The following is a 24995-nucleotide window of genomic DNA, read 5'->3' as shown; positions in this document are numbered from 1 at the left end:
ACATAGTAAACACTAAATATTTAATGAATTTTACTGTGGTTTAACTCAATATCCTATGTTTAACGATCATTCCTCCTCTGTACTGGCCTTTCTGGCTTAGATATTGGAAACCTCATAACACCGATGTAGATGAACATATTCACTTAAGAGTTACATGGAACTTTCCTTGAAACACAGGACCTCATAAATCTCATTAGTCCCATACCCTTTGATCAGAGCCATATTCAGTTCTCTTAGGGTAACCAACTTTCCCAACTTAACTGAAACTGAAGGTTTCCTGAGATGGAAGACATTAGGTATTAAAACAGAGACAATCCTGAGCAGATCAGAATGGGTTGGTCACCCCAGTTCCAGTGGGTACCTGCTAAAGACTGTTACTTTTTCTCTACAATAAGCTATACGTGAGCAGTAGCACATGAACATCAGCTTTCTATGGATTCTAGAAGATAGATTTGTTGATCGATTTTTGGTACTCTACACAGTAGTGCTTGGTCTTGTTCACAAAAGGACGTGAAGTGAAAGTCGCTCACTTGAAAAAGTCGTGTCCAACTCTTTGCCACCCCATGGACTATACAGTCCATGGAATTCTCCAGGCCAGAATACTGGAAATGGGTAGGGTAGCCCTTCCCTTCTCCAGGGGATCTTCCCAATCCAGGGATCAAACCCAGGTCTCCAGCATTGCAGGCGGATTCTTTACCAGCTGAGCCACAGGGGAAGCGCTCACAAGAGGATACTGACTTGTGAAGACGTGATGGTAACATACCCTCTCCCCAGACCATGAAATCAAGTGTGGGTTAGGTGCATATTTATAACCACCCTCCAACACAGTAGCAACCCAAGCCTCCAGAGGCAGTGGATAAATGATGTAGCCAAAAAAATACCCAAAGCTGGAGATATTCCTTCTTGGCAAGTTTTGTTCTTCTTTTTCGTAACTTGGCCACCCAAATGAGCCACATACAGGAAATCAGAGGCTGTCCACATGGTGAGATCTGACCGAAGGTCCCTGTTGTGCAGGGTTATGGCCTCCTACAGCCATAGCAGGGTGGGAGAGAACAACCACTGAACTCAGAGACCACTCTAGTTTTTTTGATCATGGCAAAACCATCCAGGAAGTGCCTGACAAGACCCTTGCCCTCCAGGCAGGCATGGCTAGTTAGATAACCCTTCAATTGTGAGCTAAATAGCACAATCTTTGTACAAAGAGCAGCAGCAATGAAGGGGGTGATAGAAGCAACTCTTTTTCTGGTGAGAAGTAAAGCTTATACAAAGCCATAAGGATGGACAGCAGAAAAACCACTGAAAGGAGTGTCTTATTTTATTTTCCTCATCTGCCCTGGTCTGTCTTGTTGAGAGCTGGCCAAGGACCCACATATGCTGACTCAGAGCCATGTTAAAAAATATGAGCAGTATCCCATTATTCACTAGAAACGCGTTGGCTTCTGGCAGCTTCTAAGAAAGTTAAAAAATCCAGAAAGTGGCTTATTAAGGTTTTGCCCTATATGCTTAACAGCTTCCCACCCTAGGTCACATGTTAGCCATCCCCCAACCCCTACCCTGGACAACTAAAGTCCAGGGTTTGGGTTCGTTACCTGATCAGAAAAACATTTTATTTATCCTCCATTCACCACCATTCATTCTAAGAGACCCTATAACATTGACAACACATCTGCAACAAGCTTTGAATGACTTTCATATTTTGATGTGCTGGGTAAGTTCAGGTGCCGTCTCCCCACCATGAGAACAATTGTTTGTTAGACCCTTCTCCAACCCACCAGAGCCACATGTAATATTCTGGATACATTTTACTTCAAGTTTTATTTTAGAGTTTCTGGGTACCCTTCTGATCATTTTGGGGAATGTTCAAAACAAAATTCAAGGAAATATTCAGTAGCCCCAATATGCTCCATAAGATTTTTCCAGCACATATTGCTTTCCCGAAATTGATCTACCTCCAGACAACCTTCACTGGGGTCCCAGGTACATTTCCCTATTTTCCTTTCTCAGAAGCTCTCTATGTTCCCTCCACTGGGTCCTGACTGAGTGGGACAATCCGGCACAATGGACAGTGACTTGGCTGCCTTGACAGGCTGTGCAGGTAGCCTTGACACAGTGACTATGGTTGTGGGAAGCATAACTCTCAAGTGGGAATGCTTCTGTCTTAAAATTCTGCTTGTTATTTTCAGGCAAACTGCTGACAAGCCTGGTCAGCATCCATTGACCTGAATACCCTTTTCTACATCATTAAGTCCCGTTTTAGCTTCCTGCTGTGACGATGACATGTAGCTTCACTAGATTCACAGTTTTTCTTTCCACGTTCTGTATCAACACACCTAAAGCACAATCAGAAAATAGTATCTAAAAATAATTGTTAAATGCCTATGAGAAATACTCATACATAAACATACTCTTGTACTTTTCTTTCTTGAACTAAATATCACATCTGACAAATAATCTTAAATAGTTTTGCTCACTTTTTATTTCACTCTGCTGGTGGCTCTGATATTGTTTGATCTCGGTGCCTTTATGTTAACACATCCAAGAACACTGTCACATTATAACAAAGGCACAAATAGATGTCCTGATAATGGGTGCTAGTATTTCTGTAAAAGAATAAAATTTCCCCCAAGTCCCTATGAAAATGCTTCCACACACACCTGTGTTGTTCCTTTGTTGTTGTTGTTGTTTTTCATATAATGTCTTTGGTGGGGCAAAGGGGTTACCCTATATTTACTTTGCAACTTTTTCCATCATCCACCATAGGCACAGACATATAGATTATAGAGTCTTCACAGCTGCCAGAGCTGGTTCTGTATTACTGGATGTCAGGTTGAGTAAGAGGTTCATTTTGACTTGATAGTAAAAACTGTCCAATTAATGCTTCAACACAGTCTCATATTGAGTGCTATGGAGAAAGAGCCATAAGGCAAGTTAATTACTAGCTAAGGAAAAAAAGTCTTCCTCTACCAAACAATTTATCTGAATTAAAATGTATCTCATTATAGTGTTTTTATGAATTCTAGGGGGCTTCCCTGGTGGCTCAGAGGTTAAGGCGTCTGCCTGCAATGCAGGAGACCTGGGTTTGATCCCTGGGTTGGGAAGATCCCCTGGAGAAGGAAATGGCAACCCACTCCAGTGTTCTTGCCTGGAGAATCCCATGGATGGTGAATTCTAGGCAATGCCTTCTCTCTGAGTCAGTAATAAACTTAGAGCTCCACCACTGTACACTTCATCATGTGCCAGGAGGATATTTTTCAGCCACTTCTTCATTGTAGCTAACTGAGTAAAGAACAGCCTACGTAAGGTTAACAGTAAGGATCAATCAACTGAGGTTTAGCAACCTCAGCACTATTGACATTTTGAACAAGTTATTAATAATTCTTTGGTTGAGGAGGCTGTCCTGTGCTTTGTTAGATGTTTGGCAGCATCACTGAGCTCTGTGTACTAGATGCCAGTCGTGATACTTAAAGATGTCTCCAGCCATTGCCAAATGTCCCCTGGGGGCAAAAATCACCTCCAGTTGAGAACCACTGGTCTAGAGAAAAGACTGTGATTTATCTAGTTTGGATAGAATGCTTTGGCCTGAGACTAGGGGCCAGGGATCAGGAAATTAGCACATAACTAGCTGGATCTCTATGGTTGCTTCTTTAAGGGGTGCTGGGAAATCCATCCACTAGGCATCCAGCACATTGCAGAGATTCCATCTAGAGTTTGGCTTCTGTGGCTTTGCTTTTTGGTTGACAAAGTTAAGCTTTTTTTTTTTTTTTTTTCACTTTTGTCTGTTGGTATTGAGATTTCTTGTTGTGTTTTGGAAGCATTCTTCTGTTTTCAGGTGTTTCTGCTAGCCTTGCAGTTTTAGTATTCTGCCGTCTTCCAATAAGCCTTACGGTGATTTTTGTTTAATCTAGATCAGTTCAGTTCAGTCGCTCAGTCGTGTCCGACTCTTCCCTACCCCATGGACACCAGGCCTCCTTGTCCATCACCAACTCCCAGAGTTTACTCAAACTCATGTCCATTGGGTCATCCAACCATCTCATCCTCTGTCGTCCCCTTCTCCTCCCACCTTCAATCTTTCCCAGCATCAGGGTCTTTTCAAATGAGTCAGCTCTTCGCATGAGGTGGCCAAAGTATTGGAGTTTCAGTTTCAGCATCCGTCCTTCCAATGAATATTCAGGACTGATTTCCTTTAGGATGGACTGGTTGGATCTCCTTGCAGTCCAAGGGACTCTCAAGAGTCTTCTCCCACACCACAGTTCAAAAGCATCAATTCTTCGGTGCTCAGCTTTCTTTATAGTCCAACTCTCACATCCATACATGACTACTGGAAAAACCATAGCTTTGACTAGACAGACCTTTGTTGGCAAAGTAATGTCTCTGCTTTTTAATCTAGGTCAGAATTCCATTTTTCCTATTCAGTTTCCTCTTATTAGTATAACCTGTCAACTTCCAGGCAAACACATCGGTCTTAATGTGTCTGTCCTCTTGGGGAAAAAAAAGAGAGTGAGACACAATGATCATAACCAAATACCCTCAGCTCACTTGCTTATATATCCTGGAAGTCTAGGGCCACATAAGTGGCTAAACAGCACAGACTTAGAGGAGCAACCCCCTTCCCCATCACTAGGTTTAGTGTATTTAACAGTTTGTCGAAAATCACTGACCATGAGTCTATTTTAAGTGTTCTGTTAAGTCCCCTAGACCACTGACCTGGAGATGAGATCAAGATCCCATTTCTTCCCTTGAGAGAAAAGTTGTACTGAGTATTGGTGGGACCGAAGAGAAACACTGTAACACGGTACCTTCCTTCCGAAATAAGAATAGTTGAAAGATCTGAGCTTCCATGGGTATGTGGGAGCAGTAAGATTCACTCTTAGGAAACCTTAGCTTGGTTGGAGCAAGAGCGAGGTTTAACTCTATAACAAAATATTGGAGCATTGGCAATGGATGGCAGGGTAGGAGAGAGCTTGAGGAGCAGAGGTTCCAGGAAAGTAAGCCGATGAAGCTGTATGGTGATAACAGTATGACAGCAGTCATCCCAGAGTTGTGTGTAATTAAGAACTTGTGTTGGGGGACTTCCCTGGTGGTCTGATGGCAGGACTCTGTGCTCCCAATGCAGGGGAACCTGGGTTCAATCCCTGGTCAGGGGACTAGATTCCATATGACCTGGTGCAGCCAAATAAACAAATATCTTTTAAAATAACCTAAAAGGGAAAGGAAATTGCTATTAAAAAAAAAAAAAGAACTTGTGTCTGTCAAAGTGCAGAAGCTGTATCTATTGGTGCTCAGTAGCAAATACATCATAGGAATCAGACTCCAACTAAGATGGAGGCATAGACATCTACCAACAAACAGGCAGTTATGAAAAGGGGATGATAACCCCTGTCTGTTTTGAATGGGCTTGTGGTAATCTATTTCCATCACTAACTGGTGATATAGGAGGAAGCAAGTGCTCAGGAGATGTCTTTATGGTTCAGCAAGGAAGCATCAGTCTCATGTCTCTGACCTAAAGCATGCTCTTGGAAAGAGTTTCTTGGCACAGGGTAAGAAGAGAGGGAAACTAAGCAAATAATTATGTACCAAGGCCCCAAGAGTTTTTCCCTGGAGGAGGGCATGGCAACCCACTCCAGTATTCTTGCCTGGAGAATCCCCATGGACAGAGACTAGCGGGCTACAGTTCATGGGGTCGCAAAGTCAGAAATGACTAAGCAACTAAGTACACAGCAAGTGTTTTTATGACTTCTAAGTGAACAAGTAGTATCGTGAAGGACCAAAAGATAAATTCAGTACACCCCTGCCCTCAAGGGACTTACAGTGCAGTGGGGAAGGGAATAATTACACACATAGACTATAGCAAATATACAAGAATGCTACCTTGGCTAAGAGGAAGAGGAGGTCATGAGTTTTGGGGAAAATCAAGATAGTGTTTTGACCTACCGAGTATATCAAATAGATTGAAGTAGGAACATTTAAGAGATGATTTCAGGGGCTCAAATCAGAGGCAATGGGACTGTAAATGTGGATAATAGCAATGAAATGGAAATAAGGGACTAGAATTATGAAATGTGGCATAACTAGCTTCTTCAAGATTTAACTAATATACATATGGGAGATTATTGAAAGGGAGGAGACAAACTGAGCATTGGGAATTGGGAATGGAAATACAGTTGACAGAAGTAAGGCAGGGGGCTTAGAAAATGAGGTGGAAGATGGCAAGTGTACTTTCTGAGATGCTGTTTATACACCGTATACAGAGGTTAGTGATTATATACAGTGTGGCCATCTTGTCTGATTTTTCCCCAGAGGAGACTTCTGTCTCTTCATTCTGTCTGTTCAGCCATATCCTTGGTTTGTAGATACTCTGTGCAACATAAGTATTTATGCCTTGAAAGCCAGTTCTTAGGATCCATGCCATCGTCACCCACCTCCCCAATGTCACTTCTTTATTTAGCTTTAGCTCCCTATGAGTAATTCGACGCTTGCAGTTTAATTCTCCTGTCTGTGCTGATGAGATGCAGAGGAGCCTGCCCAGCTGGAATGTAGGAGTGCTCCATTATTAAAGCTCTGTCAAGGGAGCAAGGACTGCCTGCAGACACTTGAGCTCTAACCAGAGATTGTCTATCTTTTTTTTCTCCCCCTTGGCTTCTCAGCACAGTCGGAAAATACCTTATTTGGATGCTGGAAAAATAAATTTACAGTCTCAAGACACCATTCCCTATAAATCAAATGAGGCACTCACTTAACTGAGTCTCTTCAACTCTTCTCTGAATTCTCCACATGTCAGCATAGAACTGTTTCAGTCTTCCTACCTCAACTTTACACTCATAAATTTCTTTCTCATTTCTGACAGGTTTTATTTATTTGCAACTTCATTGTATTGTTGTTTAACATTTTAAAATTTTACTTTTTTCTATTTGCCAAATACGTGCTCATTGCAAAAATTACTTGACTTAGTAACTAAGAAAAAAGGTTAAAGAAGAAAATATGGAACTATCCTCTCAATCACTATTAACATTTTAGCCTAGGCTTTTTCTTCTTATGCATATTTTAATTTTAAAACATAACTGGGTAGTGCAACTAAGATAAGATGCAGCCAAATAAATAAATAAATATTTTTAAAATAAATTTTAAAAAGAAAACATAGCTGGAATCCTACTGTGCTAAAATAGTATCATTTTCTGATATTTTAACCATTATATTTTGAGAATTTTCTAATGTAATTAAAATTATCTTGTCATTTTTGATACCTGCTTGAATTTTCTAGAATAATTGATAATAATAATTTTCTTGAATAATTCTAGATGTTATATTTTTCTTTGTGTAAATCTCCTATGCTGAGAGCTTAACTCCTTATAACAAAAATTTCCTGGGCTATATATATGCCTATAGTCACAAGAAAAAAAGGCCAATTTTTTGCTTGTTTTTCAGTGTTCAAAAGTCAATGTATTTTATACTTTTTGTTGCAATGGTAAATGGGACTGTTACCTTAAGTTCTCTTTCTGATCAGTTGTTATTACTGTATAAGAATGAAAGTGATTTCTGTGATTAATTTTGTATACTGCAAATTTACCAAATACATTGATTATCTCTAGCAGTTTTCTGGTGGCATCTTTAGGATTTTCTAAAAAATTACATGATTCTGAATTCAAGATTTTTGCTTATACTTCTGCTGTGAAATATATATACATTTTGATTAAGAAATATAAAATGTTATTTTGACATTTATATAAATATAAAAGTATATATGTATAAAAGTATTAATATATATGTTTAAAAGAAAGAGAAAGCTATTTTACCTATAGCCTACGGGCTTCTGAGTTTGGTAGAGTTTTCCCTTTCTTATCAACAAAATTAATACATATTTATAAATCCAAATAGTTGGAAAAGTATAGAATATAAAAAATATGTTTATGTTTTTCCATTCCACTATCAAAAAGTAAAATAGTTTTCTATGGCATACATGTTATACATTTTATGTACTTAAATTTTTTAATGGAATTACACAATTTGTATTATTCTGTATTTGCTCTACAACTTAACATTAATGACACCTTTCCACATAGTTGCATATTCCATAGTTAGATATTTTTTCTTCTTTTATTACATTAAGTAGAACTTTCAGAATAATACTGAATAATAACAATCATACTGGACTTCATTGTCTAGACACATGAAAGGCCTTTTACATTAATATGTTCGATATATATCACCTGTTTACTGGGCAGAAAGGAGGATGCTTTGGTTGTAGCGAACAATTTTTCACTCTTCGCAAATGTATTTTATGCCTGCCACAGTTTTCACTGTGACCTCTGTTGAGTCTGAGGAAAGGAATGTCATCCAGGAGTTGGAGGCAGGAGAGGGTATCCTGACCTTGAAATTGTGTGAGAACATTTCCAAAATGTGTTTGCTCTAAAAGATGCCTTCTAAGTAAATGTTTGAAATAGTTAATTGGGAACATGAAATTTCCATTCATAAATAGGAGAAACTCCTTTTTGAAACATTTCTTGAAGAGTATATTTTGACCAGAATGAATGTGTGAGTTATATGTGTGAGAAGTTGAGAAATTGTAAATTTTATCAGTTCTTCTTAAATGTGTGATTTGCCTCTGAAAACATTTTTTTACTATCAGCTTTGTGGATTCCAAAATGATCCATGGTTCTCAAGTATACTGAAGTAAGATGGACTCTATTCAGGGAAAGTAAAAATGCCATCAGCAGTTAAATCATGTCTAAAACCATGACTTTTTTGTCCAGAATAGTTTCTTCATGATTTTCTCTTTCAGGATAAGTATGATATTGATAGACTGACACAAGCAACAAATCAGAGAGAAAAATAAAGATACTTAAAACAACATATACCCAAATAATTACTGAGAAGTTTCTCCCACACATAAATTCCACAGAGACAAGGATGAATGAGGTCTTTTCAGCTAGTTAAAACTTCTTTGCACTTCCATTGCAAGGGACAAGGATTTGACCCCTGGTTATGGGACTAATATCCCATTTGAGGCATACAGCCAGAAATAAAAAACAAACAAAAATTCTACCTAGAAACTGCTGCTTCAGAATCAGGAACCAGAGGGAATCTATTGCAACTCCTATTTCAGTAAAATTCCGATATGAGTTTTCTTGAATTAATTTGTACGATTTCTAAGTTTTCAGTATTCTCAGTGATTTGTTTTAAATCTAAAAATATAGTAGTAAAAGTATATAGTATATTAATAATAGAACTGCAAGATGTATTACCTCTTGATTTGGGCATTTCCTTATTTGATGTTGTTAACTAAAATAGGAAAAAAGTCATTTATGAATTCTATGAACAGAAGAGTCTGGCTGGCTACAGTCCATGGGTCTGCAAAGAGTTGGACATGAATGTGCATACACACAAATCTTCCTAAAGATGATCATATGTTTTACGTCTGTCCAAATCAAGAAAATTACTATAGTTAAATACATTTGAGGGATGTGGAAATGGTATATTTTAATCTATGCAAAGAGTCGGTTATTTTACTAAAGCTGAAATGACTGAAGTTGCTAATGACTAAAGTTTTATAAATGTTCTCTATTTGCTTTTAAATTAAAAAGTCATAATGTTTCATGCCTTGATATTTGGAGAACTAAATATAAATGATAATATTGGATAAAGGCAGAAATATTAATATCTTTTGTAAACTGATTTTGTGAAAATTAGATGGAAATCCAGACATTATTCTATACAAACTTTCTCATTTATGCTTTCAGAAATGTAATTTTATTTTTAGTATGATTTGATTGTGATTTAATGTTAAATTATTTTAGTTCTAACTTGACGTTCCTAATTGGTTTTTGGAAACTTACAAAATATAACACTGAAGTAGAAATATATGTGTACGTTTGTATATGTATATATATATGTAATATACAAGTGTGTGTGTGTGTGTTCATAAGTATGTGAGTATAAATATCAACGAGCTTCTCTGATGGCTCAGCTGTAAAGAATCCACCTGCAATGCAGGAGATTCAGGAGATAAGGGTTCGATCCCTGGGTGGGGAAGAGCCCCTGGAGAAGGAAATGGCAACCCACTCCAGTATTCTTACCTGGGAAATCCTGTAAACAGAGGAGCCTGGCAGGCTACAGTCCAAGGGTCACAACTTAGTTGTACACAACTCAGCAACTAAGCAACAACAAAGACATCGACAGAGAAGTCTCCAAAGGTCTGCCTAGAAACTGGAATTCAACTAAGGTAAATATTTAAATATTTTAAAATTTCTGTGTGTGTGTGAAAAAAGTTGTGACTCTACAAGAAATTTAAGTCTATACTTTTTAATCCCTCAGTATTGTAAAAGCTAGACAATTTTAAATAAAGAGTTTGTTTTATCCATGAGTTACTATTTTGTATTAATTGGATGAGAATGCTGTATGAGAAACTAGATATTCTGCTTCATGATCCTCAGTGTTTCCTTGGATGAAGTTATATTTTTCTTTAATTTTCAGAGATATTTGTGTTACATTCAGATGATTCAAACACCCTGTTTATATTCTATAAAATCAATTTCAGGTTTCTTAAACGATCATGGAAGAAGAGAAATGATGTCTGTTTGTTACATGATGCCCCACATTTGTGCTGTCTCTATATTGTTCTTCTCATCATCTTGGAAAAAATCCTAAAGTAGGAAAGAGAAACATAAATGCAGACTCTGTCCATCTTTGATGAAACTAGGAAACATCTGAAAGTCCAAACCACAAATAGGAAGTGCCACCAATAACAGCAAGGATCAAAGCAAGGATGATCACAACTGCAAATCACAGATATGCACAGGCACAGAGTGGGCAGAACACACCCTGAATGGGCACACCTGGAAGTTCAGAAGAAACATAATTTAGTTTGTAGCAATGAGAACAGTCTATGGGCTACAGACCTGAGCGTCCTTGAAACAAGTTTGATGTTTATGCAAGTAGAATTTGCAAAGTTGACCAAGAAATCAAACAGACCACTACCCCGCAGCAAGTAATTTCAGGAAGCAGAAGGAAACCTCTGCACTGTTAATTGCTAAAAAAGAGAGAGAAAGTTACACTGAAAACTCTGTGTCATAAGGTGAAATCCTGCTAGTCTGGATCATTGCTCTGACTCAGTCACCAAGTAGAGAGCTCCTCCAACTGTAGTACAGAAGAAATCACCTCTTTCAGGGATAAACAATAGTTTTAAAAATTGTACAAAACTTAAATAAAGTTGCTCTAAGAAAAGAGGAGACACAGGTACACCCATGGCTGATTCATGTCAATGTATGGCAAAAACCTCTACAATACTGTAAAGTAATTAGCCTCCAATTAAAGTAAATAAATAAATTTTTTTTAAAAGAAACTGGAAAATTAAGTAGCTGATGAGAGGGGCTCCTTCCTCCATTAAAAATAATTTTCCCCTCCAATTTTATTGAGATGTAATTAACATACAGCACTGTGTATGTTTAATGTGTTCAGCATAATTTGGCATACATACATCACGAAACAGTTATCACAATAAATTTAGTAAACGTCCATCATCTCATATAGATACATTAAAGAAATAGAAAAAAAATTTTTTCCTTTGTGATGAGAATTTATAGGATTTACTCTCTTAACAACTTTGATCTGTGAAACATAGCAGTGTTAATTATATTGATCATTTTGTACATAACATCCCTAGTACTTATTAACTTGTAAGTACAAGTTGGTACATTTTGACCACCTTCATCCAATTCCCCTGCCCCCACCCTCCTGCATCAGATAACCAGTTTTTTAATATTTTACAACTGCATTATATAATTAATATATTAATATTATATATTAAAACATTTCTATCAAGGACCTATTGTATAGCACAGGGAACTTTGCTCAGTATTATGTAACAATCTAAAAGGGAAAAGAGCTTGAAAAAGAATAGATACATGAGACTGAATCATTTTGCTGTACATCTGAAACTATCACAACATTGGTAATCAACATTGGTATACAATATAAAATAAACAGTTTAAAAAAAATTATTTTACCTAAAATTTCTTTTTTTCCCCCTTTCTGATTTTAAAAAAGCAAAGCTTTGTTATGGGCCCAGAAAGGACTGTGGGCCCCAGGCACTGTCTCTCCCACTCCTTAAGTCGGCCTGGGAGGACGCAACAGAGCTCCACGGAAAGACAGCAAAGAAGGCGTAGCTGTGAGCCAGCTCCTTGCAGGCAGGTTCTTATTCATTCTTGTGTCCCTGATACCTCACTGGAATAAATTTGCTTATTCTCCAAATATTCAGCACCTGCTCTATGACAGGTCCTGTGCCAAGTGCTGAGGCTTCAAGGATAAGATGCTGCCCTTGCCCTCCATGTTGTTTCCAGAGCCAATGAGTTTGTATCTATTAGGAATCCTTCAGCTGCAGGGAAGAACTAAATATACTGAAAAAACTAAAACTGGAGTTAAGCAAAAAGCATATTTATTAGTTCACAGAAATGAAAATGTCAATGGTAAAAGCTGGTTTCAGCATTGACTGAATTTAGGGATCAAGTGACCATAACCAAACTATATTGAAAGTTAAGCTCTCATATGCCTGGCACAATTCTGAGCCTTTTACATGTATCTACCCATTTAACTCACAAGAAATCTCAAGAGGAAAGTGCAACAATCAACTTCTCTCTGGTTCTTTATCTTCTCAAATTGTTCTAGTGGCTCCAAATTGATTAGTTATTTATGAGAGAAAAATTCTCAGGTTATTAATAAAGAATCTGCTGAACTTGGTGACTCATTCATTTTCCACATACTCATTCATTCGATATTGTGCTAGGTGATGGGGATGGAGGGTGTGTTCTGTTCAGTTCAGTCGCTCAGTCCTGTCTGACTCTTTGCAAACCCATGAATCGCAGCACGTCAGGCCTCCCTGTCCATCACCATCTCCCGGAGTTCACTCAAACTCACGTCCATCGAGTCAGTGATGCCATCCAGCCATCTCATCCTCTGTCGTCCCCTTCTCCTCCTGCCCCCAATCCCTCCCAGCATCAGAGTCTTTTCCAATGAGTCAACTCTTCTCATGAGGTGGCCAAAATACTGGAGTTTCAGCTTTAGCATCATTCCTTCCAAAGAAATCCCAGGGCTGATCTCCTTCAGAATGGACTGGTTGGATCTCCTTGCAGTCCAAGGGACTCTCAAGAGTCTTCTCCAACACCACAGTTCAAAAGCATCAATTCTTCAGTGCTCAGCCTTCTTCACAGTCCAACTCTCACATCCATACATGACTACTGGAAAAACCATAGGTGTGTTACAAAGACAGAAATCTGCCCTCAAGGAACTTATAAACTGAAAATTGTAATAAAGATGGGTATTTGGGGGCAAAGATCAGGTCTTCAATTGTGACACTTTCTAAGGTGTGAGAGGAGAATCATGACTTTTGAGGAAAGAGCACAGTTTTGGATGTGTTCAATCTGTTACATCAATCAAATACTCAAATGATTTTTGTAAAACTATATATCAGTTCAGTTCAGTTCAGTCATTCAGTAGTGTCCAACTCTGTGCAACCCCATAGACAGCAGCCCACCAGGCTCCCCCATCCCTGGGATTCTCCAGGCAAGAACACTGGAGTGGGTTGCCATTTCCTTCTCCAATGCATGAAAGTGAAAAGTGAAAGTGAAGTCGCTCAGTCGTGTCCGACTCTTAGCGACCCCAGGGACTGCAGCCTACCAGGCTCCTCCATCCATGGAATTTTCCAGGCAAGAGTACTAGAGTGGGTTAGGATTAGGACGGATCAGGCCATTCTAAAAAGTCACCTGAGGGACTTCTCTGGTGATCCGGGGGTTGATTCCTTGCCTCCACTGCAGGGGGTACTGGGTTCAAGCCCGGTCAAGGAACTAAGATTCCCACGTGCCAGTGGTGCAGCTAAAAAAAAAAAAAAAAGTCACTTGCAAAAATTACATAGTAAGAAATGTAATACAACAGGATGGAAAAAATAAGAGAGGAAATCAGGTTGAAATAAAGATGATTTCTCCCTGATATGCCTCCACTGTAATTACTGCCACCCTACTGGATTAGATGCCCTATTTATGTGCTCCTATAGCACCTTATATTGCTCCTATCATAGCATTTATTGAAAACTTTATTAAAATTTCCAGTTTAGTGTAAGTTCTACGAGGGCAGCCTCCATTTCTGTGTAACACACCATCCATCCCCATCGCCCAGCACAATATGAAATGAGTAAATGGGTATGTGGAAAAGTTTATTTAGTACTTGTAACAGACCTAGAAAAAGAGAATTGCCCTTCACCAGGAATTAAGTTCAACAGTCTGACTATGAAGACCGTAGTTTTTCAATGTACCTTGCCACCTCTCTATTTAAAATGGATATGAATGAACTAAAACAATTTTCAAAAGAATGGCCAAGATTCCACGGAATGTATCACAAGAAATGACTAAATAAAATAGCAACACTTGTTCTAAGGAAAGGATGGTGGGAGAAATCCTAGGTAAGTCAGCCCTGAGTGCCCTGCTGGAGTCTGACTCCAGGACATGCAGATCACAGAAATAAAGGAATTCTGATGTACAGATGTTGCAGCAGTGAGGGCAACTGCTGCGTATGGGAAACCATAAAGACATATTGTGATCTTAGTGTCAATTTTCCTCTCAGTTAAAATTTTCCAAAATTAGAGTTGCCTAAGAGGCAGTGAGTTCCTTGTCACTGGACTTTTTAGCTAGCTAGCTTAGCTTAACTAGCTAAGGACAAGTTGCAAGATGGTAAAAGATGTTTGAGCATTGGAAATGCAGGTGGATTCAACGGCTTTCGAGTTCCCTTCAATGCTGAAGTTAATATATGATTCAACTCTCAAAGAGAAGCCAAAAGGATCTCCGGCGCTTAACAAGGAAGACACTTCCTACCAGGAATGCAGATAGTCTTTCCCATGTAAGAGGAATATCACCGTAAAAAGACGAGCATGCAGGTTGGATAATCCCGCTCGTTATCGTCATCCTGTTTTCACTGTTTTATTTCCTTACTTTAAGATCTCACTTCAGTTTCCCATGTAGACCTTCTAACAGGATGGAAAATACTCTGACTAGATAGCTAGATTATTGTAGTTCACTTACCAGTTAGACTTCTCAGAGAAATGAATCCAGCCCTCAATTTAATCAGTGTTTTCTGAGTCTGGTAATTGCAGACAAATCCCTCTCAGCCTAACCATGCTGGAACCCATAATAGATTTGTACTTCTGATCTTAAAAATCAAGAACCAGCCTCTGAATTTTGGTAATCCACTAGTGTGCCTCCCTCCTGGATAAAGCAGCCACCTAAAAGCCACATATACTGGATGACAAGTTGGCTCTGTGTCAGTGTCTCCATTAACTTTAGCTTCAGTTCAGTTCAATTCAGTCGCTCAGTCGCGTCCCACTCTTTGCGACCCCATGGACTGCAGCACGCCAGGCCTCCCAGTCCATCACCAACTCCCAGAGTTTACCCAAACTCATGTCCATTGAGTCAGTGATGCCATCGAACCATCTCATCCTCTCTCGTCCCCTTCTCCTCCTGCCTTCAATCTTTCCCAGCATCAGGATATTTTCAAATGAGTCAGCTTTTCACATCAGGTGGCCTAAGTATTGGAGTTTCAGCTTCAGCATCAGTCCTTCCAATGAACACTCAGGATTGATCTTTAGGATGGATGGGTTGGATCTCCTTGCAGTCCAAGGGACTCTCAAGAGTCTTCTCCAACACCATAGTTCAAAAGCATCAATTCTTTGGAACTCAGCTTTCTTTATAATCCAGCTCTTACATCCATACATAACTGCTGGAAAAACCATAGCTTTGACTAGACGGACCTTTGTTAGCAAAGTAATGTCTCTGCTTTTGTATATACTGTCTAGGTTGGTCATAACTTTTCTTCCAAGGAGAAAGCGTCTTTTACTTTCATGGCTGCAGTCACCATCTGCAGTGATTTTGGAGCCCCCCAAAGTAAAGTCTGCCACTGTTTCCACTGTTCCCCCATCTATTTGTCATGAAGTGACGGGACTGGATGCCATGATCCTAGTTTTCTGAATGTTGAGCTTTAAGCCAACTTTTTCACTCACCTCTTTCACTTTCATCAAGAGGCTCTTTAGTTCCTCTTTGCTTTCTGCCATAAGGGTGGTGTCATCTGCATATCTGAGGTTCTTGATATTTCTCCCGACAGTCTTGATTCCAGCTTATGCTTCATCCAGCCCAGTGTTTCTCATGATGTGCTCTGCATATAAGCTAAATAAGCAGGGTGACAATATACAATCTTAACGTACTCCTTTTCCTATTTGGAACCAGTTTCTTGTTCCATGTCCAGTTCTAACTGTTGCTTCCTGACCTGCATACAGATTTCTCAAGAGGCAGGTCAGATAGTCTGGTATTCCAGTATTACTAATAATAACGATAGCAGTAACAATGGAATGTGTAAAGTCACAAGGAAAACTATTGAGAACTTTTAACTTGATTTTTATTATTTGCTGCGTTAGAAGCACCAGGAAAGAACATAAAGTAACATCCCTCCCACCAAAGTTAGCCAAGTCTTTGGGTTCCTAGGGATCAGCGTCCAGAATCTCTGAGACTTTAGGTGCTTCTGATAAGCTATTGAGATATTTTGTGTGAGAAATGTGCATTTGCACTCTTAATTTTGTGTGTGAGTTGAAATGGGGAAAATTGGATTTCCAAGGATTTGGAAATGGAACAAGAATTTATTTTTCTTTGGGGATCGAGAACTGAGCCTGTTCAGACCAGCCCCTCAGTAACAGCAGAACATTGAAAGGAGTGGCAGCCGAGAAGCTAACATAATCTGGTCACTAAGGCTTTTCCGGAAGCCTGCAAGAGGAGCCTTGAAATTTTCCAGAAGAAATGGAGCTACTGCAGAGTCACCCTCCATTGAAGGACCCCTAGTTTAGAACACAGAGTTGAAGGGGCAGACCTCTGGGTTGTAGGATGAGGCGCTGGTACCCCAACAGCGGCATCGTGTGGTCACAAGGAGCAATAGCAACAGAGATATACAATCAGAGACCCTGAGATGGGGTGAACCCTCTGGTGTAATTGAGGATCTAAGGAAGTGGCGGCTGCTGCTGGGGCTGCTAAGTCGCTTCAATCGTGTCCGACTCTGTGAGACCCCATAGACGGCAGCCCACCTGGCTCCCCCGCCCTGGGATTCTCCAGGCAGGAAGGGGAGGAGCCCGAAAGTGACTGAAAACTACTTCCCACCAATTGTAGCAGGTAAGGATTTGGACTCTTCTAACTGAATCCACAGAAATTCATTTAAAACTTCATTTAAAACATCACTGTTGAACTCTGGTCCTACTTTAAGTCCCCAACATTCTCATTTAAAGGACACATCCTCCGCAATCATCTGTATCCTTACTGTTTTCTTCAGCTCCCATAATCAGGAGGCCCTTTTAGTTCATACGTTTACTTGTTTTTATCTGACTTGTAAGTTTGTTTTTTTGTCTACTTCCTCCTACTAGAATTTAACTCCAAGAAAGCAGAGATCTTGTTTTTCTAGTGTGCCACTATATCCCCAGCTCTTAAAATAGTGCCCGGCAGACACTCAGAGTTCAGTAAATAAATATTTGTCAAATGTATGGACAAATAAATTATATACCTGAAACAAACTGTGTTCCAGGCACTGTGCTAGGCATTTACATCATTTAACCCTCACATCAGCCTTACAGAAGCTATCATTATCCCTTTTCGTAGCTGAGGGAGCTAAGATCCGAAACCATTAACCACTGAGCTCTACGCCCCTCACCATTCCTGTTTCCCATCCTCTGTTTACCTTTTCCAAGAACATCCTCTACTTTTCCTCCTTCAGGTAAGGATGTGCCCCTTCCCCCTTTCCTCTCAAAATAACCTATGTATAACTATCACTGCACTTACATCAGTCACTATGTGTTTGTGTCTCCTTAAACTCTGAGATCCTTGAAGGCCTCAGAAGAGATTGTCATCTGAGCATTCACAAAAGGTACTATAGGGTCTGGAACATAATTTTTATACAGCAATGACTGAATGAATGGGTAGATGACCATGCTCCCATCCCAAGCCAACACTTTCCCACTTCTTCCTTGTTCTGTGATGCTCGAGGGCCTATTGTGCCCCAACCATAGCATTAGGTATGGAAAATACTGAAATGAATAAAACAGTATCTACTGCAAAGGAGCCACAGTCTAGTGGATTTGGTGGGGGGGGTGGGGGAGTAGTAATGACAATCACAATTAGTGCAGTTAGTACTGAAGTGTGCAAGTGGTGTTTGGGAGCAAGGAAGAGAAGCATCTGGCCCTAAAACAGGGTCCCTTGATGACTTTTGTAGGACAGTAGAGATGAGAGTGAGAGCACACAGCTCACTGTGATTCAAGAATGATAGCAAGAGGTGAGGCTACAAAAAAGAGCAAGTGCCCCCTCATGAAGGGGCTTGAAGGTAACATTCAAATGAACTTGGATTTTATTCTGAAGCTGATGGAGAATCACTGAAGGGTCTGAAGCAGGAGGGTGATATGATCAGATTAGCAGTTCATGTAACGGTCAGATGAAAGACAAAGCCTGACATAGAGCAGCAACAATGGGTTTTAAGAGAGAACAGGTCAGAGTTATCAGTAGGATAACTCTTCCTGTGTGGTAGGGGAAGGAAAGAGAGGAGGAGCCAATGAAGACTCCGAGGTTTCTGTGTGGATGATGATGCTATTCACTGGTAAAGAAAATGCAGGAGGAGGAGCGGTTTTGAATGATATATAGTAAGTGCTCAAATAAATAGCTGTGGAATTGAACTTAATTAAAAGGTAGAAGACAGACTGCTTCTTTTGGACACAACGGGAGTTTGGATTCCTTTTCCAATGCATCTCAAGACAGTGGTCTAGGGTGTATGTGGCTGATAGGAGAGGCCTGCCAGGGAGTGGTTTCTGGTTTTGTATTTTCCATGTGAGATCTTAGTTCCCTGATTAGGGATCGAACCGTGGTGTCCTGCATTGGGAACACAGAGCCTCAACCACTGGACCAGCAGGGAAGTCCCAGGGGTGAGTATTAATGAAAGAATACCCAGATTGAGAAGAGGGCTAAAAACAGAGTCCTGGAAGGCCCAACTTTTAAGAGGTGGTAGAGGAAGAAGTGACTAAGAGGAAAACCACAAGTTGGCATTTGCTGAGCACCTAAAAGCAAGGGACTGTACTAGATGCTGGGGGCTAAAAATCACACTTGTCTGTCCCTACAAGGAAAGTGCTGAAGGAGCAAGTGGCCAGAAGGACACTTCTATGTGCCACTGGGGTAGAGCCCAGGATTCAGTGGAAATGAGAAACCACACAATGATCTGTTTGAAACTGAAGTCATATTCCAGGTTCCAACGTCTGTCTTATTTCTTGCACCACCTTTCTCCCACCCCTTCACATAGAGTCCGGATTAGGTGACACGACTTTTATTGATGGTGAGTGTAAACAGGTGTGAGTGGCTGCTCTTTTAGAGGACACAGGGTGCTGGGCTAGAGAAGCCGGGAAGGGAGGGCCAGCGCTGGGCTGTGGATGCAGGATTCACTCCTTATTTGGGCGGGAATGCTGCATTCTGAGAGAAAGATTTATTTGGGGACTAGCACTAGGCACAGGGGAGGCAAGCAGCACGGGCCATCAGGCCTCACTCTCTACTTGGAGCACAGCTGCCGCTTCAGCAGCCCCAGGTCTCCCGGGATCCTCCTCGGGGTCCTGCGGAGGTTCTGGCTCCAGCTTGGACTCCAGCGCAGGCTGGGCTTCCGGCTGGCCCTCAGCACTCCGGCCCGGCCCAAGGCGAGGGGGCTTAACAGGCGTGGGTGTTGGCGCGGCATGGCCTTTGCGGCCTGAAAGGGCCCTTCGCAGGCTTTGTACCTTCTCCAACCCGGTGCGCCTCAGCCTCCGTGCCCTGGACTCCACGGGCTCCTCCTCGTCTGAGCTCTCTTCAGCTTCGGCTTCGGGCTGCTGTGGGCCAAGTTCCACCGGGCCTAAGGGCTCCGGCGCCTTCTGGAAGGCCTTGGCTGGGATTTCAGCCTCCTCCTGCAAGTGAAGGACACAGAACTGGCCCTGGCAGCCCCCTCTCGGGAGCCTGAGCCCCCCATCTCAGTTACACCAGGGAGACCCGCCCCACCCTCAGCCTCCGCAGCCCAGAGGGGAAAGGCTAGGCAGGCGTGGGAAAGTAGGGAGCCGGTTGGAGGGAGGTGGGGACAACTAGGACAGGCGCACTGTGCAGAAGTCTGCGGGACCCCTTTAGAGGCGTGAGGCAGGATGGTGGCCTCAGGGGCAAGAACAGCAGGAGGCTGCGAACTGTCTCAGGATGCACTTCCATCACCGTTACTTTCATTCAGGGATGGGCTGGTACTTGGAAGAACTTCTGTGGACGTGGCCTGAGCGAGAGCTGGGCGGCCGTTCATTGGCCAGGCTGCCTTCAGGGGCGTGAGGGAAGGCTGGGGCTGGGCAGTGGGAAGTGGGTGCGGCCATGGAAGAGGGTTCCCCGAGAAGGGAAGAGGGTGGGGTCAGGAATGTGGGTGCGGCAGGCGGATGGGAGGGGGAGCCCCAGAGGGTGGCCCGCGGGCGGGAAAAGGCCCCGGATCCGGGGACGCCTGAGGTCACTAACCTTGAAGAGCAGAACGTGGAGCTTCCCGCGCGCCACCAGCAGCCCGTGGTTGGCCTCCAGCCGCTGCACCTGGGCGGCGCGGCGCACGGCGCGCTCCTGGGCGGCATCCGCGTGCGAGCCCACGCGCTCCGCCTTGGCCAGCAGCTGCGCCAGCGTGTTGCTCGTGGTATCGTGGCTGCGACTCAGCGCGCCCAGGTTGCTCTGGATGCGGCGCACGGAGCCCGCCAGGCCGCCCTGCCTCTGAGCCAGGCCCCCCTGCCGCTCGCGCAGCGTCTCCAGCATGGTGGCCAGCTTCTCCAGCAGGGTCACCACCGTGACGGCGTGCACCGGGCCCCCGGCCGGCGCTCCGGGCACAGGCCCCGACTCCAGAGCGCTCTCCCCCATGCTCCCTGACCGCCCTGCCTGGCTCCCGCTGAAGCCGCCGGCCGCGTTCTGCGCTGGGGCCGCCTTCCCCGGCTCCTCCCCAGCTTCGGCCGTGACTCAGGCAGGCGGAGTTGGCCTTCCCCGGCTGCGGCGGGGGGGAGGGCAGAGGGCGGGATGTCGGCGGTGGGGTCCTTCGGAAGCGCGCCCCCTCTCTGCCGCCCTGCCCGGGGTCCCGCGGGGAAGCAGGTTGGCCTGGAATCCGCCCCACCCAGCCCGACTGACTCTCTCATCAGGAGTTTGACTTCCCTTCCTCCACTCCAATTCCCTGGTGTGCCTCTTTCTGGAAAGTACTCTCTCCCCAGTGCAAAGGGCAAGCCTTGGAAAATGTTGCTGTATGCATCGAGTGGGCAGAGAAACTATGTCAGAAGGCAAATGTGTGACCAAAGGGCCTCCGCAGCCCCCTGCCCTCGGCCTCCCGCGCCTCAGAGGGCTGTGTTTGCACCCTAGGCTCTTGGCTGTTTCGATATAGACCGAAGACTGGGCCCGAGGCCTCACTTTGGGACCCAGCAGGCCACGTAGACAGAGGAGAGGCGGAGCGGGTGGGGAGGTATCCCCTGGTATTTTCCTAGTAGTCATCACCAGGGTTTGGCTACAGGCCTCATTTCCTGCTTCTCTAGTTCGATGGGTAGCATTACCCTATTTTCTTTCTTCTAGGTCTCCTCCCTCGCTTTCTTTGAGCCCATGAGGGCCTAGCTCCTGCACCCCAAACTTGGAGGGCAGGCCGGACACCTCTTCCTGTGAAACCTTTCAAAGGATTAGAGTAGTTTCTGGTATTTATGCTTTTCTTCTCCTAGAGGTTGGTGTCGGCTCCCACCTGATGTTTCTTTAATTTTCTCTGGAAATAGGTGAGAAAGTCTGTTGAGAGTGAGGATTTTAAATTGCTGCCTGGGGGTGGGAGAGAGTGAGCATAGAAGATCCAGTTAATGATGCCGGTGGTGAATTTGCTACCTCACCGCTGTGGAAAACCCCATGCCTCCTCTCTAGTGATACCTGGTAAGCTGACAGTAGGCGCAGAAGTCCAGGCAGTTCACTGAATCCTATAATCTCTGTCCTTCCTCTCCTCATCCGGTCTGTGAGGGTCAGTTGACTATGGCAGAAACTGTCACTCGTGGGATGGTTACATGAGCCTGCAAGGACCTGAGGTCTGGTTTACGCAGAAGGACAGCAGATGAGTGAAATTATTATTTCCAGAAATCCGGTGATGCTAAGTTGGAGACCAAATTCTACAGATTCTCCACGAAGCCTGACCCTTCTGCTCCTTGGGAACCTGAGAGAATCACCGTCTCCTTCAGTGGATTTATATTGGCTCAGAGAGACCCATCAGGATGTGCCAGTTAAGAATACTTTCAAATTAAGGGAACAGAGAACCCAATTTAAACAGTTCTTAAACTTAGGAAATCCAACCCAAACATAATTGGAAAAGACCATGGTAGATAGAGTGATGATTAAGTGTGGGTCAGTCACAGCTCTCTCAACTATGCCCTCCAGGTGTCAGCTGCATTCCAGGCTGGGAGCAGGGTGGTTACAGCAGTTCCAGACCTCATATCTCTGCACAAAATTAAGAGAAAAGAGGGAACTGTCTTAAAATGTAGGACATTTATTTCCCAGAGCCCTTCAGAATTTTCCCACTTGCTTTCCACTGAGTTAAATGGCCATTCCAGAACCAAAGTGTATGGCTATATCTTGGTGGGCTTACACCTGAGTTCCTTAACCCATCATTGATAAGAGAGCTGATAATTACCTTTTGACAATTTAGGCCCACTCTTAGAGCAGGGTAGGGTCAGTTTCCCTAGGAGCATATGGGTGGTGTGGGCAGAAAAGTGATTATCTATGTAAAAAATCTGAGTATTGCTGCGGATAGTCAATCAAAAATGTCTGCTAGGGGAAGCCTATGAAAGACTCACCATCCTCAAGGAATGGTACTAAAGAAGTCCAGTGCATTTGGAAACAAGAACTTTGTGGTTAGATATTTTTCAAAGGCCTGCTGAATTCCCCTTTGGGTATGTAGAACAAATAAAACCTTAAAATTTAGCAATAAAGCCATCGATGATTTTGCTGGTGTTTCTAAAACTTCAAACATAATAGCCATATAAACTAGTAGAAACTAGTGGATTTTGGAAAATAGAAGCCCATGAGGTGCATAAAAATAACTTGGGGGCAACCCAGAAAAAAGCCTTGAGTCAACAAAGTCCAGATTGATAGAAATTATAGTGGGATGGCCTTGATCACACACTACCCAAGAAAAGGCCATATTGCAGTTTCCAAGAAAGATAGAAGGAAAGAGAGCAGAATGATAAATCATAATGATAAAAGCTACAGAATGATGCCCTCTAAGGCAGTGCAACCTGAGCTTAGTTAAAGATTTTGATTCTCTTAAGTCAGGGATGTGATTGGGACCCACTCCCTCCAACTCCTTGATCTGGGTGTGAAAAATAGAAACCAATTGGTACAGGTTTGTCATGTCCCCAAAAACTGTAAGTTCAAGCCCTAACCTTTGATACCTGTGAATATGTTCTTATTTGGAAATAAGATCTTTGCAGATGTAATAAGATCATATTGTACTAAAGTAGGGTGGACCCTTAGTCCAACGTGACTGGTGTCGTTACAAGAAGGAAAGGGTCAGACAAGGAAAACACCATATGACAGAGGCAGAGAGTGGAGTCACGCTGCCACAAGCCCAGGAATGCCTGAAGTGTCCAGGAGCTGAAAGAGGTGAGAAAGGATACTCCCCTAAAGCTTTGGAGGAAGCATGGCCCTGCCAACACCTTGATTTTAGACTTCTAGCCTCTTTTTCCATTGTTTTAAGCCACAGTTTGTGGTAATTTGTTTTGATAACCCTGGGAAACTAACATACACATTGCATGATCACCATCAGTATCACAGTAACCTCTTACCCAGGATGCGCCCCCACCCTCCACCCTGGTTAATTCTCTCAGAGTATGAAGTTCTCTGTAGGAAGAGTTAATAGAACCTGAGGACTCCTTGTAGAATGTAGACAATCTAATTAACATTTGCCCAGATACAGCGAGTCTTACAAATATCAGAGGAATGCTCTGGTGCTTGAGTAAAGAAATGCTTTAAAAATTAAAACAAAGTATTGCCAGCCCTGCTTCTCAAGGATTCCTTTTATACATTAGCCTGTCCCTTTCCCAGAACATACATTACTGAATACTCTAAGGGTTGGATTTATGTAAGAAAAAAAAAATCACTCTAGCTTCATGAGGGCTGGATCTGTCTGAAATATATCTGCCTAGTGCAGATTGAGTCAAGGGGTTGGTTGCTCCCAACCCCTGCCTGAATCTGCTGTGGTTACTTTTTCCTTGAGAGGAAGCCCAAGGAAACCTCTGAAAGATCAGGTTACAGTGCCTTAGATGGTATCACTCTGCAGCCTTGTGGAGCCAGATGCTCCTCTCTATGGTGCTGCAAAGATGCCCTGAAACAAAAGTGGCAGGAACACTACAGTTCTAACATCGCACTTGAGGAGTTAGGGATGTGCAATCAGATCCGGGGACCAGCCAGCCACAGGGCATCTGGCTGATGGGTGGGGACTTCCTGGAGCAGTAGTACTTAAGTCCATGACAGCTAGTGAAAGGTGTGTGATACCTCCCATCACATCAAAGAACAGCAGCTAACAGGAGTGTTTGAGCTTTAGACTCTGAGTTTGGGCCACCCTGGGATTCTTATACACTCCACATCTTGGGTTGTCCAAAAGGCCACATACTTTGAATCAGGTGCAGAAGAGACTCAATGACTGACCCTGGGAAAGCTGGGTCAGCTCTACCCCTTGGAAAGAGGAGACTTGAGGTCTCTGTGATTTCTTCCCCTCCCATCAAGATGATCTGGGGAGAAATGAGGAGAATGGCAGATCCTAAAGGAAAAACATTTAGGATTCTAAACTAAAGGAATGCTTCTAGCAGCTGAGAATTATACTGCTTTTGAAAGATAATTGCTGCCTTACTAGTAGATGTGAGTAGAGAGATTGACCAACGGCTGCTAGATTATTTTGTTCATTGTCTCATG

General features: G+C 42.6%; 1 protein-coding gene across 1 annotated transcript; it reads right to left on the bottom strand.

Annotated features, from left to right (window-relative positions):
- Positions 1–19355: 19355 nt before the first annotated feature.
- On the bottom strand, positions 19356–21186 carry CAVIN3 (caveolae associated protein 3). The gene is made up of 2 exons (XM_040258529.1): positions 20553–21186; positions 19356–19975 (listed from the first exon to the last, which is right to left on the bottom strand). Exons 1-2 carry the CDS (start codon positions 20934–20936, stop codon positions 19577–19579), a joined length of 783 nt encoding a protein of 260 aa, XP_040114463.1. The 5' UTR covers positions 20937–21186; the 3' UTR covers positions 19356–19576.
- Between the last annotated feature and the right edge of the window lie 3809 nt (positions 21187–24995).

Source organism: Oryx dammah, unplaced genomic scaffold (genome assembly GCF_014754425.2).
Source record: "Oryx dammah isolate SB20612 unplaced genomic scaffold, SCBI_Odam_1.1 HiC_scaffold_17, whole genome shotgun sequence".
Taxonomy (NCBI): domain Eukaryota; kingdom Metazoa; phylum Chordata; class Mammalia; order Artiodactyla; family Bovidae; genus Oryx; species Oryx dammah.
This window is presented reverse-complemented; position numbering and strand designations above follow the sequence as displayed.

What these genes read in the sequence shown, in the direction of transcription:
- CAVIN3 (XM_040258529.1), bottom strand. Translation starts at nt 20,936, where the DNA reads ATGGGGGAGAGCGCTCTGGAGTCGGGGCCTGTGCCCGGAGCGCCGGCC. An exon ending in TCCACGTTCTGCTCTTCAAG is followed by an intron (nt 19,976 to 20,552) that starts GTTAGTGACCTC and finishes CTTCACTTGCAG; the next exon opens with GAGGAGGCTGAAATCCCAGC.